The sequence below is a fragment of the Dermacentor andersoni genome, chromosome 11 (genome assembly GCF_023375885.2).
Source record: "Dermacentor andersoni chromosome 11, qqDerAnde1_hic_scaffold, whole genome shotgun sequence".
NCBI lineage: Eukaryota > Metazoa > Arthropoda > Arachnida > Ixodida > Ixodidae > Dermacentor > Dermacentor andersoni.
In genome coordinates this window covers 115,750,026-115,774,951 of record NC_092824.1, presented here as the reverse complement: position 1 = coordinate 115,774,951, position 24,926 = coordinate 115,750,026, and the positions used below count along the sequence as shown (strand labels likewise).

Sequence of the window (24,926 nt, the reverse complement as noted above, 5' to 3'; positions counted from 1 at the left end):
ACGGCGTGGAAAATGAGTACGTGAGAAACATGAGGGGTGTGCCTTGTTTGTGTTTGCTTGTCTCCTCTTCAGGGCCCACGTAATATCAGTCAATGTGCGTTTCACCAAAGCCCATTGTTTGTAGCGGTTGCAGGCAAGACAACACGATGAGATGGTCCTAGGCTCAGAGGTTGTGCTTGTGCAGGGGTGAATACTGCATGAGTGAGGCGTACGTGTTTCTGGTGCTGCATGGAGCGTTCACCTCTGTCAGCCTGCACTTGACCCAGTTGGCTGCGAAAGGGTCCTGCCTTGCCTTCCCTCCAATACAGGTTGGTGCTCTCCCTCTCTTCCCTGTCCCATGTGCTTTAAATGATACAAGCCAAAGTTTTTAAGGGCACAGCAGTAGAGATCAAGTTATTTTTCCTACCGGTGTGCTTATAGAAGGCCTCGTGATGATTCTTGTGATGAATGAATGGAACGGCTTAAAAATACTTGGGTTTCACACTAAATTCTAATGAGCATGTCTTCCTGCAGTAAATTTTTAACAAGAAAGTAAATCAGTATTTTTAGGGCACATGTTTCAGTTGCAGAATTAAAGCTGCTGGTTAGAGCATAAGACACATATACTTAGCAGAAGTCCATTCACTTTGACAGCTAGGATAGCCCTATCAAGTGCCAGTTAATTCTGTTGAATTGAAATTTAGTTTTTATGAATTCCTTGCACCTTCAGCTTTAAAAACATATGTCATAATTCTGTGAATGTCTGTTTGGTGGCCTACAGCATTCAAATACGGTAACATTATACTCAGTTCTGCAGACAACGCTGCGGAAGCTATATAGTAGAGTGGTCCCAGAAGTCTCACTGGGCATGCTTTGCAGTACAGTTGCTCTTGATATGCAACACCTTAAGAAGCAAGTTTATGTCAATTTACACAGTACTTGCGTGTCTTTGTGCATTCAGTGTGTGGCCTACTACGTTAGCCGCGAGTGTAAATTATGTGGTGTGGCTGCTGTTTGTAGAAACATGTCACTACACTTGTTTGGTGGCAGGTCGGTTCAGATCTTGGATGCCTTTCGTGTAATGAATATGTCATTTTGAGGTATAATTGTAGGAGAGTAAATTTTACATCAGATTAGATGACGTGTTTTTTTTTAGCTGCAGATGTCTTAGTTTTCTTAGATGTTTTTCTTGTCTTAGCTGTTTTAGCCTGCTATGTGAGAAACAGAGCATAGTTCAGAGTTTACCTGAAATTGTTGCACTGTTTACTTCAGCTTTCCATAACCTCTCCGAATTGTTGGTATAATTCAGAGTAGTGCATATTATATCAATTTTGTCTATTTTGTGGTCTCAACAGATGCAGTTTACAAGATTGCAATGTAGACTTTTCTTGCTGCCTTGTAAACCTGGTGCTTTGATCTTCTTTATTTCTTTTTTATGATTTTCAGTGATTCTTGTGCAAAAATTGATAGCCCAAATAGAAAATCTCGCCATACTAGCCTAGTGGCTATGACATTCTGCTGCTGAGCCCAAGGTCATGGGTTTTATTCCCGTCAGCCATGTTATGATGAAGGTGGAATACTAGAACACCCATGCACATAAATTTAGGTGCATGTTAAAGAGACCCAAGTGGTCAAAATTAATTCGGACCTCCCCGCTGCCTGATAGCCCACTGTGCACTTCTGGGGCAATAATTTAACCTCTTGATAATTCAATAACCTCCCAATTTCATTTCAACTATTTTGTTTAAATAAAACGAATTTCATCAAGGTTGGTTTGGCGGATGCTGCACATCATTTATCAGTTTCCATGCATTTAGATGGAAGCTCCAGAAGTAAGTCTTCCCCTCAAATAAACTGTACTTAAGCCTGCACTGTTGTCACTACAGTGTTCTTCAAAGCATTGTGCGAATTTGTTTTCCAGGTGGCGTCAGTGAGAATGCACCTGCACATCAGGTCCACTGTGCTCAGAGCTACCTGGGAGACCATCAGGCATGCTTACATCTATTACCTGCTGTATTTTTTTCTAGGTGGGTAACATAATCTATGGCACCACAGTGTTCATAAATAAAAACTCTAGGGAAATATGAATCTCTAGTACCTATGCAGGTTTCTTCTGAAATACTTTACTTCCATGGGAATGAAAAGAAGCACATAGATCTGTCTAAACTTTATCCTTACGGCTTCAAACGACTGTGTGCATTATTATATTAGCCTTCTTGAAGATCACTCATCATCGCAAAATTATTGTGTTGCAATGATTTCTGTCACATAGGCTCTAATTTTTATGATTTGATGGTATTGAAGACATTATAGACCTTTCTAACTTAATTACCACACTCTTTGGAAAAGGATGCACGCCGTCTAGTATCCAGCTGGGCTCCATTATCACACTTGATTGTGTGGCTGGCTGCAATGGCACTTGTCTGTGTGAAAAGAGCTCTTTGCCAAACTGCACAATGGTGTTCTTGTATATTTTTTTCTCATTTGCTGGTTATGTTGTCAAAAGTAATAGTTAAACTGTGTAACTCCCTCAGGTGCTTAAGCCAATGAGCCACAATATTATTAATGTATTGTATGTTTTTTTTATTTGGGCCTTCCAAACACCTATGGAACACTGCTTAAAAATATATTGTAGCATATGTCTTACTCTCTGGGCCATATATGTCTCTATGTGCCTTAAGGGAATGGAACATTTATGCGAGTTTCTTAGCTGCTTCCACCTTGAATCTCCATGAAACAATTTCCTGCAATAGGAAAGCATTAGTGAACATTGCGAATGTTGCAGCAGTTAAATGTGCAGTTTTCAAGCTTTGAGTTGGCATCATTCGTGCCCCTCTTTCGAGAGCGAGCTCCCGTAATTTGGTGTGAAGGAGCTTGTTGTCTTGTGGGCAGTTCTTATGCGCCTGTATATATCTGGCCAAGACTTGTGCTCCACTCTAGGCTCGAAAGATTTCGAATTTGAACTCATGCGACTGCTGGGCAGAATTGAAGCGACGTCAGAGCGGGCATGGCAGGCTCGGTAGCTCGCCGTTTGACGTACATAATGTAGGCATTGTTTACTCCAATGTCCAGGAATTCAAAGAGCACTCGAAGGTAGTGTTTTATTTTCGACCTTTGGGCCCTTTCATAGGTTAAATTTTTTTTGTTGGCAGGATGTGATAGCTCATCACAAGGTTGACACCTAGAAAGACCTTCATTTCTTTAGCAGACATTATGAATACGTTTTTTGATAGTGTTGCCAAGTGAAATAAAATAGTTCGATTATGGAAGCTCAGTAGTTCTATATATTGCTGCCAGTAGCTTTCTAATGCGGGTTCCATATGTATGCGTAACTCACTATGTAACTTTTTCAGACACATGGTGTCCTTTGTGCAAGAAATAAATGCTCCATTTAGCATGAGTTCACCATCCGGGGTGTTAGTTAGGTAGTTATGTAATAAACATCTATAAGGGTGGATCAAATGAAAATGAAATAGTGCCCAGCAAATGGTATTAACCATGTTTATTTAAACATCATCCCCATGGGCACCACGTACACACAAAAAAGGACACTATCAGCACTTCTTCATAATGATACTCAGTACAAGATGTTATACAATTCGATGTCAACTCCGTGTGTTCCATTTTCATTTGGTCGACTTTTATATATTTAGTTACATGAATTGTAAAAAATGCTGTAATGTTTTTGTGCACTTAAAGTTGAAGAATGAACTGATTTGCAAATTAAAAACACTTAATTGATTTTAAGCAAATGTGGGGCTAAAAAAGAAGAGTGAAGGAAGCTGCAGTGTGCTTTCTTAATGGTTCCAAGGCAAATTGTAGACAAAGCCATGTACTACTCATGCTTTTTATAGTGGCTGAACAATTGCAGCGTTGGGTTTCTCTTTATTAATGTTGGTACGAAATTTTATGCATTGCCTATTGCGCGTATCAATATTTAATTTCATTTATTGTGGCCTTAAAGGCCCGAAGGCATTACATAAGGTGTATGTAATGATAGATTGGACTGTCATCTCTTCTCCCTCTGTTTCAAAGGTTCCTTGCCAAGAAGTTGGATTTATGGTGATGTGGAACCAACCATATGGTAGGCAAGATATTTCTTTCATGCATATTCAGTTTCAGTTTACATATTGATCACAAACTTATAGAATAAACAGTTCAATGTACAGGGAGATGTTTCTTGGTTAAACACTGTAATAGTGGCCTGTGGTTGTAAGATGCTTAGATAATAATAATAATAATAATAATAATAATAATAATAATAATAATAATAATAATAGTAATAATAATAATAAGGGGTCAGGTTTTGGTTTTCTGTGTGAAAATTAAAGAATTCAATAAATAAGATAAACACAGAAGGTAGGGTGAAAGGTTGACAAAGTACTTTTAGGGTAGCTTTTTTATAACATTCAATAACTAGAACAGTTTGTTGATCTCACATATCGACATGAACCGACTCATGATGCATTATGTATGTATATGTATTATGTATTAATCATATATAAGAAGCCAACAAACAAAGACACCAAGAACAACATAGGGGAAATTAGTTGTACTTAATAAGTGAATTAACGAGGGTCTTAAACCCGGCAACGTTGATGCCTCCAAGTAGCATGTGTGGGTTTATTGACCAGTTGCCTTCACCCAAAAAGGTAACGTACTCGTGATGCCTGGGGCAGAAAGGATGTTCCACATCTGCTGCCAAGGCTTGTGAATGGTGTTGCTGGCTAACACAGCCAAGGTTAGTTCTAGTAGTAAAACATGAATACCCAAGAAAGTGGACGGGAAAATGGTGCCGCAGTAGCTAAATTGGTTAGAGCATCACATGCATAATGCGAAGAAGTGGGATCATTCCTCACCTGTGGCAAATTGTTTTTTCATCCACTTTCATTGCCATTAATTTATTATTTCTTTAATTCAAATAAGTACAACTAATTAGTCTGAATGCACTACATAGGGTAGTGATCGAAAGTGCCTTCTGAAATTATATTACAGTCTTGTCCGCTCCCGCCTTGATTATGGAGCAATAATTTATAACTCTGCAACACCAAGTGCATTAAAAACCCTAGACCCCGTCCACCATCTGGGTATCCGTCTCGCGACCGGTGCTTTCAGGACAAGTCCAATCCAGAGCCTTTACATAGAGTCAAATCAGTGGTCACTTCATCTGCAGCGATCATATAGCAGTTTTACATATTTTCTGAAAGTACAAGCGAACATTGAACATCCTTGCTATTCAACCATAAACGATATCGCCGCTGCTACGCTCTTCCATAACCGACCTGCAGTGAGGAAGCCGTTTGCTTTGCGTGTGAATAACCTCATTGCGGAAATGGGTGTTCCACTTCTTGAACATTGTCCTATGACTCAAGTAAAACCGTTGCCTCCATGGCAGTGGCAGCTCATTGACTGTGATAGGTCGTTTGAGATGTCATGAAACATGTGCCAGAGGCACATAGTAAAATGCATATTTTAGAACTCCAGTATAAGTACTCCTGCACTGAGTTTTACACGGATGCTTCCAAGTCAGATGTAGGGGTTTCTTACGCAGCCATCGGCCCATCTTTTTCAGAAACCGGCGCACTGCACCCAGAAACTAGTATATTTATGGCAGAAGCCCATGCACTATTGTCGACAAAGAAGCATATAATGAAATCAAAACTTCGAAAAACAGTCGTATTTACAGACTTCCTAAGCGTTGTAAAAGCCCTGGAGTAACTCTGCAAACACACAAACCCTGTACTTATTGAGCTCTACTCCATTCTGTGTAGAGCTTACACATCTAACCAGCATATCATTATATGCTAGGTACCTGGCCATAGAAGCATTGAGGGAAATGTTCTAGCAGACCAAATGGCCAAATCAATTACATTGTAAACTACTCTTACCGCTGCAGTCCCTGCTATAGATCTGAAGCCTCTCTTACGAAGGAAACTGCGGAACCACTGGCAACACTTGTGGGATGCGGCAACAAATAATAAGCTCCACGTGATAAAGCCACAGTTAGGTTTTGGTCTTCCATAACAAAACCATGGCAAACAGATTTCCTATTCTGTCGACTCAGAATAGGACACACATTTGGGACCCATAATTTTCTACTTTCTGGAAATGAACCTCCAACCTGTGGTTGAAGTGGGGAGAGGCTGACCGTGCTCCACGTCCTGCTGGAGTGTCGGGAAGCCGAAGCTGAGAGAAAGAAACATTTTCTTCTGCCATACTGCTATTGTACCCCACTTTACCCGGCTATGTATCTTGGCATAGAACCGCTTTTTAATGCCAAAGCAGTCCTCGGTTTCTTCAATGATGTTTTCCTAGATGTTATTAGTCCCATACATTCGTAGCGCTTCCTCCCTTCAGAGGATGCGGCTGTGATAGCAGTATTGTATAGCACATGCCTCCAGGCGCCTGTGTCTCAAGGGCTCTGGTGAGGCCATAGTGCTGTGGCCAGTCTTTGCATATGACATGTTTTGTATATCATATCATTTTTCGCAATGTATTTTAAGGCTCATAGTACACGTCAGTAGTCATCACCATAATCTTATTACATGTAGATTTTACGCACTTTACAGCGACTATTATTTAGGCCCCTTTACAGCTACGTCACTTCAACTTCATAGAATCCATCACTCCACTGCGAAGTCACTAAAACTGGCATGGCGTTCTTTGGCCATACCTGGCCCTTACGCCAATAAAAACCACACATTCATTCTTTCATTCATTCATTCATTCATTCACCTTATGTTGTCCTTGGTGTCTTTGTTTGTTGGCTTCCTAAAATATATATATATATATTTAGGAGCAATTTCAATTAGCAACAGAGTTACTGTACTGGTCGCAAGCACACAGAAAAAAAGTTTTCGTACCTCATTTTCAAAATAAAAATAACATTAAAATGCTGGGAAATGTATATGCTGCTGATGGCGTTAGCAAGTTGGGCATAAAAGGGCAGCTTTGGCAACTTCCTTGACTTTTGAAATTGTGACAGCTTCAAATGTGTTCCTTTTGATGCAGTGCTCACAATACAATAACAAAATCGGTAGAGAATGCGAATAAATTCGCTTTTGCAAAAATTTCGTTGTTGCGGAATGAGACAACACAGATAGGTAATGCGTCGCAGAACGAAACTTTACTGTCAAAATTCTTTTAGCCTACATTGGCAAGCCTTGATCGAGGACAGAGAACTGCATTGCAGACAGTACAAAGTGTGCCGCATGCCTCGATCAGCAGTTGGCAGCACTGCCGTGAAGCAGTATTCTCGATCAGAGCTTGCAGAGATATGATCACTTATGCAAGATTTTGTGTAATTTGGCACTGGACACAGAGCGGCAGTGCTACGCGCATGCAGCAGCATTTTTCCAGCTTATGCTGTCGCCCGGAGACACAGACGTGTCCAGTGGCGAGCGTGAAAGTGATCGTATCCTATATGTATACCCGAAGGCAATCAATCGAGATGAACTGTATTTGCATGAAATGTTAAAATTCTTTCAGTGGCCATGTTACAGTTGAACCTCAATACAACGATAATGGATGTAGTTAAACCTTGACATTACAAAGTCGGTGCAATCGGCAGTTAGTTTCGTTATATTGAAATTTGACCTCTTAGACAAATAAGTACAGTTGCCGATGGATATATTTTTGCACAGATGGGCCCACAAGATTTTCTGAATTATGGGGCAATTGGAAAAAGCAAATTTGAATTAGAACAATATTCATTTTGGTGAAATAGAGAGTCTGCAATGAATGTTTCATGAATTGCAGACTCATGCCGAATTTCATGCCCTGTTGATAATATGTTCACATCGAAGGTATGCTTTCATATCCACTCCTCCCCTGCAGCCGACAGTGTAAGCCGCAGTGAGATGACGCTATCATGAAAAGCGTCTGCAGTGGAGTACAAATGCTTAAAGGCCAACTGCAACAAAATTTTCGACAAAGTGGATGTGGCCCAAAACACTTGCAAGAATACAAAACGGACAAAAAAATGCCTTTATTACCACTTGCCGGAAGTGACATACAACTTCGACCGTGGAAAACCAGCGCCTGTGTCGTCCACTTCCCTTCCTTGCACCGTTTTCGTGTATCAGCTAACAGGTCCCACACATTTTTGCTAATCATAGAGTTAGTAGATACTGTTAGCTGCTTCGTGTGCTGTGCCCACGCTATTGCATGCCCGTGATGTTCTTTCATTTCCTTCTAAGTCGATGAGTTCCATCTCTGCTGTGAGACGAGGAGTACATGGAGGTGAGCAAGCCCAAGCTAGAGGACCTTAGCTACCTTAGACTGAGCAGGCAACTACCATCTGTGGTAAAGGATAGGAAGTAGTGGACACTCGTGTACCAAGTGCACGTAAAGTTTCGCCCATTTATCTCCTGCATTGCAGGATCATCTGCTGCTGCAACTACAAACTGTGCTCGCAAAATATAGCCTGTGCAGCTTTGTCAAGTGTAGCTTACAATTTTACATGCTTTGTGCGTGTTGGCTGGTCTGCATCGCACTTACTGGCTGTGGTGGGGTGGATGCTTGCATCCAGAATGCTGGGAAAAATGTGTTCTGCCCTTTTCAGCACAGCATTGTGCATTGCACAGTGATCACTTGTGTTTGAGTATGCAAGACATTGGCATTCTTTCAACAACTCATATCAGGCCAGTGTGCAATGAGAAAGCATGCCAAGCGAGGCGCCCATCAGTAAAAAAAATTTTGAGAGAGTGATGCTCCTGGGCGACTAGGTGCAACTTGGAGATCAGCAGTCGTGTACTGTTCTGGGATTATCATCATATCTGCATCACTAGCGCTCACCGCCAGTTACTCGGGTCGTTTGCTTAGGAGCTACTTGAATGCTGCTAATGAGATTAGACAATTACCAGCCCTGCGACTTTGCCAAGATTATGAAAGGAAAAATTGGCATCCACCCGTATGTGGCATGAAGCTACAAAGGAAACACACAAGGGTTTCTCAGAAACAAAGCTTCATAGTTGAAGAAAAATTCGCTCTGGTCAGGAATTTGAACCCGGGACAAACGCCTTTCCGGGGCGGTTGCTCTACCATCTAAAGTAACCAGGAGGCTAGCTGATCGCAGCGCGAGGGCGATTTAATCTCCAACTCGAAGCTCAAGGAGAATGAATATGGCAAATCAGTTCTGCAGAATTCCACGAGGTGGAGGGAAGGTTCATGCAAGAAAAAATTGGCAGGCTACTGCAAATCTTTTGTGTGGATACATCATTCTTATTATCTCATGTTAATGTTTTCAAAACTACATGGCTGTTGCTGCCTAGGATTGGCGACCTGCAGACAATATGTGGTCTGGTGGACTTGCGGCTTTTCTGGGCACTGGTAGTCACTGGCACTGCTCTCAGAACTCTGGACCAGCTGGCTGTACAGATGCGAGACTGCTTTCTCACCAAGGTGTGGACTGTCTCACTTTTTTCTCTGCTTTGTTTCATTTAAAAGTTCTAGCCTGGCGGTGTATTTTCATTTATGTCATTATGGAATACTATGGAGACACAAGCATGTATGATGATCATGATTGATTGACATCCTCTTTGAATGGGGCAGTGACAAATAATCACCTACCCTGCTCTAGTTACTCAGGTACGCTATGCATGCTTTCGTTGTTGCATTTTTGTATACATCTTGTTAATCTTTTCTTCCTCAAAACTTCTCTATCTGCAGTGTACCGCTACCTATGTCTGTAATGAATCCTGTCATATCAATCTCTGCCCTGCTTCTTTCCCTACCAATACTTCTAAACGTCTCTTGCTTAACTTGACTGCTAACCGAATGATACTTCTGTCCACTTAACTCCAAGAGCTTTTGGAAAGTACATGTTACCTATGGGTCTCACTGTGTGGATCCCTTTGCATTCCATTAGGATGTGCTTAGTGGTCTCTGGAATTTGGCTGAAGCGTACAAATGTCTCATCTAGTTGTGAATATTTGCTCTGGTATGTTTTGTCCTTAGGGAACCAGCTCGAGCCTCAAATAGCAAAGTACTTCCTTTTGTTTTACCGTACACATTTTTTCTTCTAATTTCTTTCTTCCCAATCCTGTATATTGACACGTGTACTTGTATATCTCTATTGGGCGACCACGTTTCACCGCCTAACAAATGTTATCGCACAGTGCAGGACGTGCCTGCATGTATCAGAAGTTTCTCGAAAGTTATCGATGCTTCTGTCCGCTGTCTGTTTTTACCGAACCTTGTGTTATCTGATTTCATCGCGTGACGCGAATGGTGTAGAACTTTGTGGAAGACACGGGGGTCCCAGCGATTAGTCTGGGACATTCGATGACTGATGTATAAAAGCTGATGCGCTTGACTCGCTGATCAGATTTTGATGATCGCCGACTGTGTTCGCCGTTGTCGCCATTCTTTAAATGTAGCCTGTTTTTGCGGGCACAGGTTTGCCCAATAAAAGTTAGTTTCGTCTTTCACGGTATTGCTACTGTGTTCTTTATACGTCACTACCACGTGACATCTGGTAGAGGCATCGACGGGGCCTGTCGATAAGTTCATGAGAAAGCCTTCCTGGAGCTAGCAGAGCGCTGTCTAGAAAGCAAACTAAACAAACAAGCTCAGAATGGCGGTACGCTGTCTGAAAGGCAAACTCGATGAACAGAATGGCGAGAGCAGCCAATCCACGGGTTTGCCGCAATAGCCAGAATAGGATGTAATGATCGCGATGTTGATGCGACCTATAATTCAGGCAAAGCCTCCAATGTCCACATTTGCAGTTAAATCTAAGGTGTAGTGCTCTGACTAAGGCAAGGCCTCAGGGATTACAATCTATCGTGTAATCTCCGAAGCCATACTTGATGTCTCACATCTCTGAGGCTATACTTGTCATCTTGTCGAGGTTGCCAGAGGAGATAATGGCGGCAGAGTCGGCGCATGTTACAGCCATTGACGGAGTTTTGATAATCGAATGTAGCGCTGGCAGCTGTCCGGTATATCAGTCATCTTTACACATTGTCTATGGGGCTATTGGTGGTGCTGCGAAGCTGTATGAATTACCAAGCATGTCTGGATTAACGGTGTCCGATTTATCGGTTGGTGGCTGTAGTCAGCAATGCTTTCAGGCCAATAAGAAGTTTATCGAATGTTAGATGCCGTTGGAATGACTAATTGGGAGGAGCATTTGGTTAGAATATTTTGTCATGGTTGACAAGGAGGCAGAACCCTGTTTCAACAGATTTTTATATTGTCTGTATACATATTGCTTTTTATCGAATACTGGATTGCCGGAAACCCGGATAGCATTAGCAATGCTGGCAGCATACTGCTAGCAACCTCTTTTATTTATTTATTTATTATTTGCAAGTACTTTACAGGCCTTCGAGAAGGCATTGTGTAAGGCGGGAAATACAGTAACATATTCTTGTGTTGCTTTGTATTGTACAGTATTGACCAACCACATGTTTGAAATGTCTTTGTGTTGCATAGGAAAATCAAAATGAACTGCATGTTAATGGTTATGTCGCTCCAGATGTGTTTCACCAGCAGCTGAATGGAGTGTGGTTGGTCAGTTCTATTATAGCTGGTCAATGCTAGGCATGACCATCGGAAAATAGAAGGCACAAGACTGGAAGTTTGTGTGGACAAGAGGTGGCAAACTATTCGCAAGGAAAGACGAACAGTCCAATGTGGTCAACGCGTGAAAAAAACACACACGATGAATTCCCATACCAAAGTTTCTGAACTCCTACTGTGAACTTTGTTTTTGTATACCTCCGTTTGTCGTTTCCCTACTTCCACCAATCTTCCGATCGCCTCTTACTAATCTCTATTGCGCACATGCTTACTTGCCCCCTGCTCTTGCTGTACCCAAGGGCTTCAAGGAGGCCAGTGATTTCTAAATAGACTGTTGGGCAGATATTTTCACATTCTAATAGGATGTGCTCTATAATTTCCCAAGCTTTACCTCAGCAGGCACATGCTTCTTCTTCCATCTTATATCTCACTTTGTAAGTGCATGTTCTAACGCATTCTTATCTCGCTTCGAAAAGTAATGAGCTTCCTTTTGAGTTATCATAAATTGTTTCTTTCCTGATTTCGTTTTTTCTTCTTAGGTAGTTACTTGTGGCAGGTTTCTTTTCCATTGCCGCCACTCATGCGATTATCTCAGCCTCTCTGACTTTCTGCTTAACGTTCTTTGTTGCTATATTGCTCACCATACAGGCCGAATACTTGCTGGTAAGCTTACTAGTTCTTTTTCTCCACTGTGAATCAGTGTTATTCTTGTACAAATACCTTAACGCTCTCCCAGCCTGTTTACTTTCTTCTATATTCTTCAGTCATTCTTGATAATTAATTTTACTGTGAGCTTCCCTCTAGCAGCTGTTGGCCCTCTAGCAGTGGCCCCTTATGGTAGAGTGCTGTACCACTTCCCTGTCAACGCACGGCAGCATATTTTTGGCAGTATTTGTGTTGCCGCTCAATGATTATATTGGTATGATTTGATTGGAAGTACAAAGTGTAAAATGCTTGACTTACTTTTTAATTCTATATTCTTTACTTTTAAAGAAAGTCATTGCAAATCATTTATAGGATAATAATTATCTTCGTTTTAAGCTTGCAGTTGTGCTAAGACTGCTTTTTCTCTTGATAGGGCCATGTTTTTCCTGTCATGGTCCAATGTGATGCAGACAAGCCCATGCAGCTGTCAACGGCCATGGCATCACGTGGCTGTGCTTTTGTGCAGGTGTGTGACACCAACATGAAGAAGGTTCACCTTGGGGCCAACTCAGATTTTCCTCTTAAAAATGCCTATGAAATGTAGCAGTATTCTTGTTAGACAACTGCTGAACCGATATGAATGAAATTTGTGTCATTTAAGAGAGAACGCTGAATTCTCTTGACTGTAGAACGCAGAATTTTGATTTAGGGCCTCAAATTATTGACAGAACCTGCCGGAAATTGCCAAGATTAAGAAAAGCAAGACTGAAGCACATAGTTTAAGAAACTGTAACTCTGCACCGAAAGCAAATATCACAGTTCTGTATAGTGCATCTCTTAGAACACCTCAAGTGGAGAAATTTGATATATGTGTTTATAGTTAACAGTAAACTGTTAACAGTGTTTCTAAGGGTTTTTCAAAAGTCCTACTTGCAGGTTAGTGGTATACAGTAGAACCTCTCTAATACATTTTCCATGGGACCGCATGAAAAAAATAAAAATAATTTTGAGGGATGTATTATGAAAACATGCTGTTAAACTTATGAGAACTATCTGTTAAGTATTAAAACACTCTTTAAAAGATTTACAGTCTCCACCATCTAATTTGGACTTTTCGGGGACTGCCTAAATGTCTGAACAATTGGGAGTCCAAAGTGTTGGATTCGGCAAGAAAGGGGATTCGCATTCTAAGATGATCATTACTGGGGATATTTTCAGTTTCGAAAGCGTTTGCGTGACAAGTGCCTGGGGTGCATTGGCATCTACGAATGACAGCATTCTTGGCACAGTGCCAGGATCATCAAAGCATTTGGTGCTATGAAAGTGATAGCAGTATCCTTGAAAGTGATCATTTGAGATTATGGCCCAAGTTTGTCAAAATGTTGCTGCGCGCATTTGCACTTGCTTGTGACATGGTGAGTCCGTACTTCGACCATTGTCATACTGTCACCACAGATAGACGAAAGTACAGTCAATGCATGCACCGAATCCTTCTCCCATATCAATATAACTAAAGTCGACCAAGCTGCAGATCATTGCAGATTTCTTCGCAACAGCCATTGTCCAGCTTTTTCCTCACTTAATCGCTGCCTTCTACGCTGCGGGTGTTGAGAGTGGGCTTGGCACCACTTGAAGCTGCTTGCATAAGTCACCTGGGATCATATCACTAATTAACACAAAAATAAACAATGCTGGACATGCAGAACTGCCACGACAAATGGCAAATGCAGTTGAAGCAGCCTACAGCCTTTCAATACTTAGCGGCTTTACTTGACTTATTCTGCGGTTTGGGTAGTTTGGATGCCGTCTGTGATGCTGGATCATCTACGCTTCGCTAGTTTCAGTTTCAAGGAGGAACCGGTGACATGGCCGACAATTATGCCGGCCGCATATTAAAGCCAAAATATTGCTATTTTTGCCTGTTTCTGTGGCCAAATTGGCATGCTCTTGTGCAGGCGAAGTCTGAGTGCTTAATGGCATGTCGTAATGTATCCGAAATTTTGCAAACTGGGGCGTCAAAAGTGCACGTTGGTGGCGGTCAGAAGTGCACAGTAGGGAGCCTTGTGCAGTTGATGTTTTTCTTTTTTTTTATGTTATAGATGGTGCTTGCTTTTGACAGTGTAGATTCGAGACTCGCATGTTTGCTACTTCTGTGATGCAGTACCTGAGCTTCCAGGACTTCAGGCACCTGGCTGAGCATTCTCGAGCACGCCGAGCACAGGTGTTTGCTGTCAGCACACCAGGTATGCTGGCACATTCACTCATAAACCCTGCACACTTCTGGTATAGCCATAATTGTTTTGCTATGTATCTCCTAATAATTATGCCTGTCCGCTTTAGGAAGGTACTAGTACATTCTCCGCTAGTGTGAAAGAGAACTCGTGGTTGCTTGGGCTCATTGTGCCCTATTCTTTTTCGTTTTGTGTGTTTGCACTTCCAAACAACCATGAATCTATGCCACCCGGCCCAGTTATCCACTCTCCTGCATGAAAGGGAACACTTCATCTTTGTTCAAACATGAGATTCTTGCCATTGTGTGAGTCAGAGCCTCAATCACTGCTACTTGTTATGCTGTTCTCGTGTTGAAGCATCCCGTTCATGGAACTTTTGCTTATTACAAGCACACACAAAAGGAATTATTGGCAGTGAACGCAAATCTGGCGTTATTGCAGGAAAGTACATACCGAAAGAATAACAAGTAAAGAATAGAGTAGAAAAACATATGACGGGGCAGGAGGCATAATAAATGAAGGGATGAGAAAATAAAAGTAGTAGGGTGTGTGTGTGTGTGTGTGTGTGTATATATATATATATATACATATATATATATATATATATATATATAATCAACAAGGGATACACTTCAGAACAGCAGAAGAACGAGAACGTTCCACCACGCTAATCAGTCAGGCACTCAATGTCTGGCATGTGGTCCACAAATTGGCACAAATTTAGGCCACCTTAGTGATAAGTTTGTTTAGTTTACAATAGGAAGTCTGAATTTTGACATTGTCGCTATGTGAGGCTGTGTAGAAGCAGATTCACCCTGGTCGACATTTTCTACAGGCTTCCACCCATTGCACTGGGGTGCACTTTGTGAAGCGTGCTTGGTTCCTGTGCGCCAATTCAGCCAGGCACTGGGGCAAGTGGATGTCCCACCGCCGACACGAACAAGTCAGCCTCCACCTACAACTTCTCAGAGTGAGTATACTACTACAGTAGAACCTCGTTCATACGGTCCCGTTACGTATGCTTTCCCGGCGCTAGCGTTTGCATTTTAGAACATGAAAAATTACCCAGTAGAGTTACGCTCATTTTTGACAGGTTCATACGTTCCCGGAGAACATGATATTTTGGCACCAACGTTCAGCATGTTGCCAAACTGCGATCGTATGATACGTTTTCCGACTGCTAGATTCCATGTAAATAAGAAAATGCGCGAGGCGTGTGCAATCGAGAACAGTATGTAGCTGCCTGGCATGGCAGCTTCACCGCAATATTTGCCCGCCCTCTCATGTGAAAATGCCGCCAAGCACTCAATTTCTCACTTTGGTACCACAATATCTTCTCCGGGCTTGTCGCACGTGGCATTCACAGCTATCATCACCAATTCTATTGCTGTAAGCATCTCCGCCTATCTGTTTCACAGCACGTGGTGCCGTCGGAAGAGTAGCGCACACCTTTAATAGGTGGTAAGCAAAATGCACTGCTGTTCCCTGCTGCAGACTGCGATTGTATATGCTTTCCGGCTGCTAGATCTCATGTGAACAAGAAAAAGTGCAAGGTGCGCGATTGAGAACAGTATGTAGCTGCCTGGCGTGGCAGCCTCACCGCAGTACTCGCCCTCCCTCACAAGTGAAAACAACGGCACAGTTTCTTATTCCGGTACCAGCAAATCTCCGCCCCTGTCGTTGCAAGTCGCATACACAGCTATCGCCACCAAACCTATTGCGATAAGCATGTTCACCTATCTGTTTTACAGCGCTTGGTGCGTAGTGCCATTGTTGCCATACCGCTACCAATGGCACTAGCATACTGCTACCATGCAATAGGAAAACAACAAGCCGCCTCTCGGGTTGCTAGCGCACTCCCAGCTCGACATGCGTCGGCGTCTCATGCTGCAACGACCCATGCGACGCTTCTCATTATGTAAATTTAAACGAAAGTTGTCTGTCAAAATTTTTTATTTCGAATCGCACATTTTCCTGGTTAGTATGTTTCTTCTTGCAGCCTTTTCCAAAACGTATGAACAAGGTTCTACTGTATATCATGTGCTATGTCTTGGCAGTGTGAGACTTGCATTCACCTTCCTGAAGAGGACCTTAAAGAGCAACGTGAAGTCAGTTTACACTGATAAGGTATTCATTCGAAACTGTATTTTCGTTAATTATGCTGTGAGATGCTGATTACTAGAAAAAAAAATGAAAGTCATGTTTATCTTCCTTAAATTTTGTGCCTGAACACCAGTTTGTGCACATCAGTGTGCCTTCATAGACTTCCAAGTATCTCCTTTAGTATTTGGATTGTTCTTGAGTAAACTGTCTGGAAACTTGCTAAATTCAGTCGTTCACTTTTTGAGAACACTATAGTCCATTTTAGTAATGAAAAGTGGGCTAAGCCTGAGCAGACACCATCAAAATCTATGGTGTCATGGCGAGCTGTTGTGAAAACTTCAAGGTGGCATCACTATCTGTCTTTCGTTATTGCATCTTTTCTGGTGGCGGCGGCAGTGTCATTTTTATTGATTGCGTTGTTGGGGTTCTAAATGTGCTCTATACACTAAGCAATCACTGTCTTGTTTAATCAGAGCAGTGTAAAATTTTCGGCACGTTAAATGCTGCACTAGGGATCTTTTGTTAATATTTTGTGATTTTTGGCTGACTGTGCTGTTGCAGCTTCCAAAACACCTGAGAATCTTTCCTTCGTACGAATGCGGCCACTGATGGCAACAACACCACCACGTGAGTCAGTCTCTTCACCTACTTCTACTGTTTGTCCTTAATTGTTGTTCCAAAAACATTGAATAGATTGTTTGTACTGTACACTGCATGTTTCTTTCGTTTAATGTAAAGAAATGGAAAGGTAGGCCTCTTTAGGGCCAGCTGTGCTGAAACATGACCCATTTTATCTTTTGCTTGAAGATTCAACATAATATACAATCGTATTTGTTTTATTTTTGAACCACTAAAAGGAATGTGACGAATATGCAAATGTTGAATTATCAAATGGGCAAGGTGATTGAAACAGGAGGTGTTGAAAATGACCATTAGTGGAAAAATTGAGGGAATAGTTTAACAGCACAAGCAAAAGAGGAAGACAAAGGAAATAAACGAAATTACAGGACAAGTGCTTACTTCCAACTACTACTACAGCATACATAGCTACAAAAAATGGCATGAAAAACCAGATACAAGAATCTTTTGTACTAATTGTACAAGCAGAACCAGCAAACAAACAAACAAACAAACAAGATGACTACATGTGACATTAAAAAATTGTAGATCTTTTGTTGATAAATTAAAGGTATACTGACGAATAATTTGTTGTAGTGCTCCATTTCAGCACCTTCCGATTGTTTCTTGTGAGCAGCACACAAGCCTGGGTTCACAGCCATGCTCCTTGCAATGTACAGCCAAATGACCCTTTCATTGAACAAATCATTGATGCAGCAACTGCTTTGGCCAATGTAATACAGTTGAACCCACTTCTAACTATATCGGTTTTAACAATATGTACAGTAGAATCTCATTGATATAATCCCATTATGCATGATTTCCCGGCGCCAACATTCCCGATCAAGAACGCAAAAATTACCCAATGCAGTTACATCTATTTTTTAGCGGCTCATACGTTCCTGGAAGACACAATCTTTTGGCACCAATGTTCAGTAGATCGCCAAACTGCTAGATCCCATGTAAACAAGTAAAGGGGCAAGGCATGCGTGATTGAGAACAGTAGCCACCTGCTGCAGCAGTTTTCCTCCAATGCTTGCCCACTAGTCTCACATGAAAACACTAGTGTGCACTAAATTTCTTATTCTGGAACTAGCAAATCTCCTCCCAAGTCGTCGCACACCGCATTTACAGCTATCGCTGCTAATCCTATTGCAATAGGTGTAAAGCACTCTTTCAATAGGTAATAACCCAAAGGTAGTGACTACAATGACGGGGCCTGGTACTTTAACATCAGCACTACAGTGACTGGGCCTGTCATTTTAATAACACTGTAGCGACGGGGCCACCACTATAACGACGTCGGTGTTGGGGACGAGCCTTAGAGTTTCGTACAACTATGGGGGTGAGGACTTATGGAGTTGCCATCTGTCGGAAGCGCCTTACTTGCGTTGTCTGAAGGATAGCGCAATGCGCTCCGCATAGGTTTGGCTATCGGTGCTAAATAAAGAAACTATGCGGGAGCCCTCCCGGACATTTTCGCAAGTACTCTCGAAATGACACAAGTATTTTACCTTTAAAATAATAATCTTGGACAAACAGAAAGCACAGAATAGTTTACAGATGCTATCTCTTTACCTACTACGTGCAGTAAGCTGGGACACTGCATGCGGTCGTCGCAGTCGATTCCCCTGAACCGGTTTCTTGTGTGAAAGGTAGGCAATCGCTGAGAGAAAACTATGTGAAATATGTTCTTATAGCAAGCTGTCTGTGTAACCAAATGGAGCAAAGCAGAATGAAGCTTCAATGCAGCGATGAAACAGGTTTGCAGTGACCGACTGCGCGTCTGCATGCATGTCTGCGCGCAATGTTTTGCTTTCACTGCGAAGGCGTTTTCGCACCGTACCGTGAGCTTTATGCCGCAGTATATGAGCATTTGACAGTACGCAAGCAACCATTGTTACATGGACACTATCAGAGCTGTTCAAAAATAATTTCGTTATAGCTAGGCTTCGACGCCTACGGCGACTTGTGATGTGTCGTCGCGAGTGTTTTCTTTTTCTTTTCTTCTAAAGTGTTGGAAGTTTCAATGTAATTATTTCTCAAGTTGCATCACACTGTATGTTTATCGGTCTTCTAAGCGAGCAATTACCGGCTGCTTCTTTTCTTAATCCAGCCGAATGTTGATTGTCAGGTGCTACACAAGCATGAACATATGCCATGCCTTTTTTAAATGTTCTTTTTACTGTTTTCTTTACATTCTAGTGAACTTTCTTTCTCTCTTTCTTTATTATTATCATCATAGGTGTTACAGTGCATACACAAAAGGCTGTTGGACCCAATAGCTGCAGGCTAGAGGATGGGCCCGGATATGCGAAATATAATAGACATTCAGTACAAGCATAGGGGGACCAATACAGAGGATGAATGCAACACATGAGAACATTAAAAACAGAAAAAAAAAGAATTTTTTTATGGCATGCATAGAAATTATCACCAGTTACATAAATTGTCAAACCGCATACAACAGAACGCCAAGCAAGAATACAGGCACAAAATCAGTGGTTTATAGCTAATAAATTTTGTGTTTCTTATTTTGGAGGGTATGTTGTTCCATGTCTTAACTCCAACACATTCAAGTAGTTTTTTGCGATATACATTATGTACAGGAGGCAGGTTGAAATTTCCAGCGGCAGTACTTCTGGTATGATGATGAAAAAAATGTGGACACTGGGAAAGGATGATTACGTTTCACAACACTGTTTACGTAGCTAGCTGTTTTATGCTCACGCATAAGATCGAATGGCAATATGTTTAGTTGATTGAACACTGGCCTGCTGGGTGTATCGGTTCTCAAGTGCGTCATGATTCTTAATGTCCGGTTTTGTGTAACCAAATGGAGCGTAACAGAGTGAAGCTTTAATGCAGCCGGGCCCCGTCACTGTAGTGTAGATGTTAAAGTGTCGGGCCCCGTCACTGTAGTCACTACCTAACCCAAAAGTGCTGCCGCTCCCTGCTGCAGAAGGAGCAAAGGGAACGTCATATGTCGATCTGGTGGCATTAGAGGCATTGTATTCCATTGTTGCCCATCAGCTTGATTTCGTTTATATTTCCCGTCACAGCCTTCAAACATTACAATAGGAAAACAACAACAGATGTCGCGGGTTGCTTGGACCTTAACAGCTCAATGCGCGTCCATGTCTCGTGCTGCAACAATTCACGCTGAGTGGGCATGTAAAAAATTCCTGCCGAAATTCTCCGCTTGACGAAGCTGCTGACCAAGGCTAAATTTGGAGATTGCAAACGTAAGTTAGCCGAAGCCGTAAAGACGCCAATGTGTGTGTTGGGCTTGGTTTGCATGGGCGTCTCGTGCTGCAGTGATTCGTGAAACACTTCATATTATGTAGTCAACTACACTTGAATCAGTCAATTTTTTAGGGAATTCCGATTGTACGTCAACTCAGTATCTTTTTTTCTCATTTTTTTTCTTTTATTTTTTTTAAATATGTGAATGAGGTTCTACTGTATATAAGATATAACAACGAGCAGCCAATGCGTCGTCATCTTTTGTATGTGTTCTATGGTTCCGCATTATCGGTTGTAAAAATGAAGTCTGGCTACTGGGTGCTTGCGCCAAAAGAAAAAAAGATGCAAAATCTTTTGAAAGAACAAAGAAGAAAGAGCCGCAGTAAAGCCATTCACTAAACGCATTTTACCTGGATACATTTATTGCTGTCTTACCTTCACATCACCACTGGCATTCTTCAACTTACTGCTACCAATATCTGCAGCGATGTGGCATCCCCCGTCTTCATTGTTCTACCTGGGATGAAGGTGCTCGCAATGAATCTATAGCACGAGCAAGTGATTCATTTAGTTGAGATGGTTGGTATAGAGATATATCTCATCAAATTTCTCAGAACCGGGATGCCTAGTGCAGCTTGGTGTCTGCTAGTCAGAGGGCATCATTTCTTGATCCCAGGTACCAAGGCCTCCAAAATGAGTAGCCAGATACCAGGGCGCAATCCATACCGATATTAGAGAGAGAAAGCAAGAAGAGGAAAGGCGGAAAGGTCAACGAAACGCATGTCCGGTTTGCTACCCTACACTGCGGGTAAGGGTAAGCGGAATAAAAAGAAGAGAAGGAGCAATGAGTGCACAAGGGAGGATGTGCAGGAGCACTATAAGCGATGTCTTAAACCAATGTACTTAAGGAATTGTACTAGTGCACGAATCGCCGATATTAGAGACATGCTGGATGACCCAGTGCCTCCATTTGATGAAAGCTGGAGGGCCACTAGCCAGTTTCAACCAGTGGCACTTCGTATACTGTTCCACGGCCGCTGCATAAAAAAAAAGGGGGTGCGTCCTGCTGCAATGGGAGCGAATGTGACAGCCACAGTTGCTTAGCTAGGCTGAACGGCACTAGTTGCGGGGGACAAGACACGTCAGGTGAGGGCGTTACAAGCGTGTTCCTGACACATTTTCTAGGCCAATCCCAGACAAAGAATCCCAGCCGGTGGTGACGCGGCGGAGGACAGCGTTTTTGATGCATGTGACAGGTCGCACCTTCTTTTTTTTTTTCTCTCCAGTGGCCATGACTATTCATTGCCCAGCTCCGTGTCACTCAGCTGATAGACGATCTCTTCTAGCCCCTGCTTGGACTAAACTTGAACTCGCTGAAATGGTAGAAGGCCCATGAGTAGTAGTATGCTCCTAGCACAATTTGCAAAATATAACAACAGTGCTACGGGGTTTATTGACAGTTAGTGCGAAGCTCAGTGATGTTGGGTCCAACACAGAGAACAGCTGAGCAGTCCCAGCCCGGCGCCAGCGCGAGGAAGGCAGCGACACTGATCAGTTGGTCTTTGTCTTCACTTCAGGAGCCATACGGCCGCAGCAGTACTGGGCAGTATCGAAGATATTTGTATCATGATACATCTGGCAAGACATGTATCAATATCTGCATTTCCGATACATGAAAGAACGTAATCGTGTATCCTAAATACAAGATACTACTATCAGAACACCACAAGCGAAACTATAAAGATTGGCTGGACTTCGCTTCTCAAGCTGAAACTACTGCCACTAAGCCAGCTGAACAAAACTAAAGGGTCTGCACATTCCTGTTGGTGGAACAAAATCATGTGGTGGTGCTTGCACAGTCTTGGCAAGAACAAGCGCACGAACGTCTGCATGCACCCAGCCTTTTGTTTTCTTTATGTTTTGTTTTCAGTCCCGTCAGTGCCATGAAACTTTCTCGTAGCCATCATACTGTACTGTGTATGCCAGTGTGTGCGGCGTAACGTCTCTTGCGAAAATTTTGATGCTGTTATATTCTCGTTATCAAAGTTCCTCTTGCATGGCACTTTGTTACAGTCTGAAGAATGCAAGAATGGGTTGCCTTGCATCTAGTGTTTTGGAATGACAATATTATACTTTGAGCAAGAAAGAAAAATTTTGAGATACTAACATACATTTTACTCAAATGAAACAAGGTTGGTTGGAGTAAGAAATTTCCAAGCGAACATTTTTGTGCATATGCATTTGTTGCTACATTATATTGTTACTATATATATATATATATATATATATATATATATATATATATATATAGAGAGAGAGAGAAATTTGCAAATGTATTGAAGTATCTTGAGATACTAATGGAAAGTTGCATCAGATACAATAATAACGGTAGTATCTTGTATCTGTATTTCAAATGCTTGTTGCCCGAGTATCTTGTATCATATCGTGATACAATTGCAAGGTATCTTTGCTCAGCCCTAAGCCGCAGCGATGTTTGGGCTATATTCGTTATTAAAATAATTATAGTAATAATAACAGGCACTTCCTCATGTAAGTGTTTGACATCATCGTGCCACTATGTTTAACAACTTGGCTACATTAGCTGCGACATATTGTATAAGAAGATAAAGAACAGCTGTGAGCTGCCAACAAATTAAGTAGGGGTAATTATGAACTTTATTTGTCATGAGCTAACTCACAGTCCCTGCCATAAATGTGGTTTAGTTTCGTAAATTTACACACATCTTTTTCACGTGGAGTAATGAACATCTTGCTAAATAGCTGTGTGTAAACTTTCACTCTTCCTTTACTTTGGTCTTTATCTAGTTTTGTTGAACAAAAATCACCGCCACCTTTAAAGAAAAAGTAAAGCGAGTGAAGGACACAGCCTGAGTAGTGTCTGCCTTTGTTAACAGTTTGTTAGTGCCGTCGATGAGATATGACAGCGTAAGTCGTAGGCCTGAGAACATTCGCACATTACTGATTTGAGACTGTTGGTATAATTCTTAAGAATTGCACGATGATACTATAGAGCAGATCACCAATGAGTTTATGGGCAACTTTAGGGCTGAATATAAGCAGAATAATCAGAAATCCTCGAAGCTCTTTATTTCAAATATGCTGGTTGGACTACACCGTATACGAGCTTGTGGGGAGTTTCGCAGATTTTTGCCCCACATACTTATTGGACGCCTAAAGGTGCAGATGCCTTTGCATAAAGAATAATAGCAGCCCTTTGTTGGTATTCAGTGACGCATGGAGCATAAATGGACGCATAGATGAATCCATGGAAACATTTTTAACCATCTAATAAACAGCATATATTATAGGCTGTGAATTGTTACACTTAGCACGTGATATGAAAATATATGTGAAGAAATCGAATATTCGAATGAAGAGTTAGTGATACCAAATATCCACATATGAATATTTGATTATCCGGCTATCCAGTTACACAAACTGGATATCCAGTATATTCAGTTTTATAAGTCTGAATAACTGGCTTTTAAGACCGGATTAGCTTCTCTCCGATTAAAGGGGGAAGTGAGTTTTAGAAAAACAAGAAGTGTTTTATTCTTTGAGATATGGTGCTGAAATCTTGTACATGTATGTATGTTATGCGCTTCCATTCCATTTTTGTTTATCTCCTCTAGTCCTAATTATAGCTGAGCTTCCTCTAAATAATCTTTTGCAAAGATTTGCAAAATATCAGTTCCTTAGATTTTGCTAAACAGCATATCAACAAGAGTTGTGAGAGTTCAAGGATAAGCACCAGAAAAACACTCTTTCGAGTTTGAACTTAAAAACTTCACAACTCGTGTTCTAGGTAAGGTAGATCAATATTGTATGAACTTATATTTTGCAAATATTTGCAGAAAGTAATTAAAGGATGCTTGCATAAAGTTAAACCCAGAGGAGACAAACAAATATGGGCCTTATATTTGAAATAAGCGCATAACATGACATATATGCACAAGTTTATAGCACCGTACCTTGGCACCTTGCCAGCTTCACCTTGCCTGAAATTAGTACGAGTCATGATCGTATCACTGAGATTCTACGATATAACAATTATTGGTTATAACAATGGGATTTAGTACTGACATGCTTTAAGCAACTAATATAAGGGGATCTGAGGGGATCTGTTATTCAGAACCTTGTAATGACGCAGACAATGATACCACAGAAATTATGGGTAAAATTATGTGTTAAGCTTAATTTAAATTTATTTATCTATTTATTTATTCGCTTAATTAATTTTATTTTATTTCGTAAATACTGCCAACTTTAGTGTCAGGCATTGGGCAGAAGTGGGATTACATAAAAGCAAAACATCGGTCAATGATAGCAACTAAACAAAATAATGGGGCAGAAAGAATAATAAATACATCGTCAAAATGTCATATACAGCATCTTAGCACTGCACGTGATGCTTAGCACTGTGCATATGAAAAATTAAAAGAACGCACAGAAGCATACGTAGTTGGCAAGGCTGGAAAAAAAAAGTTATATTTTATGCATGAAAATACATGAAATCTTAGCATTATACAATGATATCATATAAATGGTATATAGATA

General features: G+C 41.4%; 1 protein-coding gene across 1 annotated transcript in view; it reads left to right on the top strand.

The window, feature by feature from the left end:
- Ndc1 (Nuclear division cycle 1) overlaps positions 1-24,926 on the top strand; it is a 61,191-nt gene that overhangs the window by 19,539 nt on the left and 16,726 nt on the right. The window contains exons 5-12 of the mRNA XM_050186434.2: positions 185-308; positions 1,901-2,006; positions 4,015-4,063; positions 9,252-9,381; positions 12,584-12,676; positions 14,312-14,393; positions 15,217-15,351; positions 17,046-17,111. Of these exons, the coding sequence (XP_050042391.1) occupies positions 185-308; positions 1,901-2,006; positions 4,015-4,063; positions 9,252-9,381; positions 12,584-12,676; positions 14,312-14,393; positions 15,217-15,351; positions 17,046-17,111 (785 nt within the window). The remainder of the gene's footprint in view (positions 1-184; positions 309-1,900; positions 2,007-4,014; positions 4,064-9,251; positions 9,382-12,583; positions 12,677-14,311; positions 14,394-15,216; positions 15,352-17,045; positions 17,112-24,926) is intronic.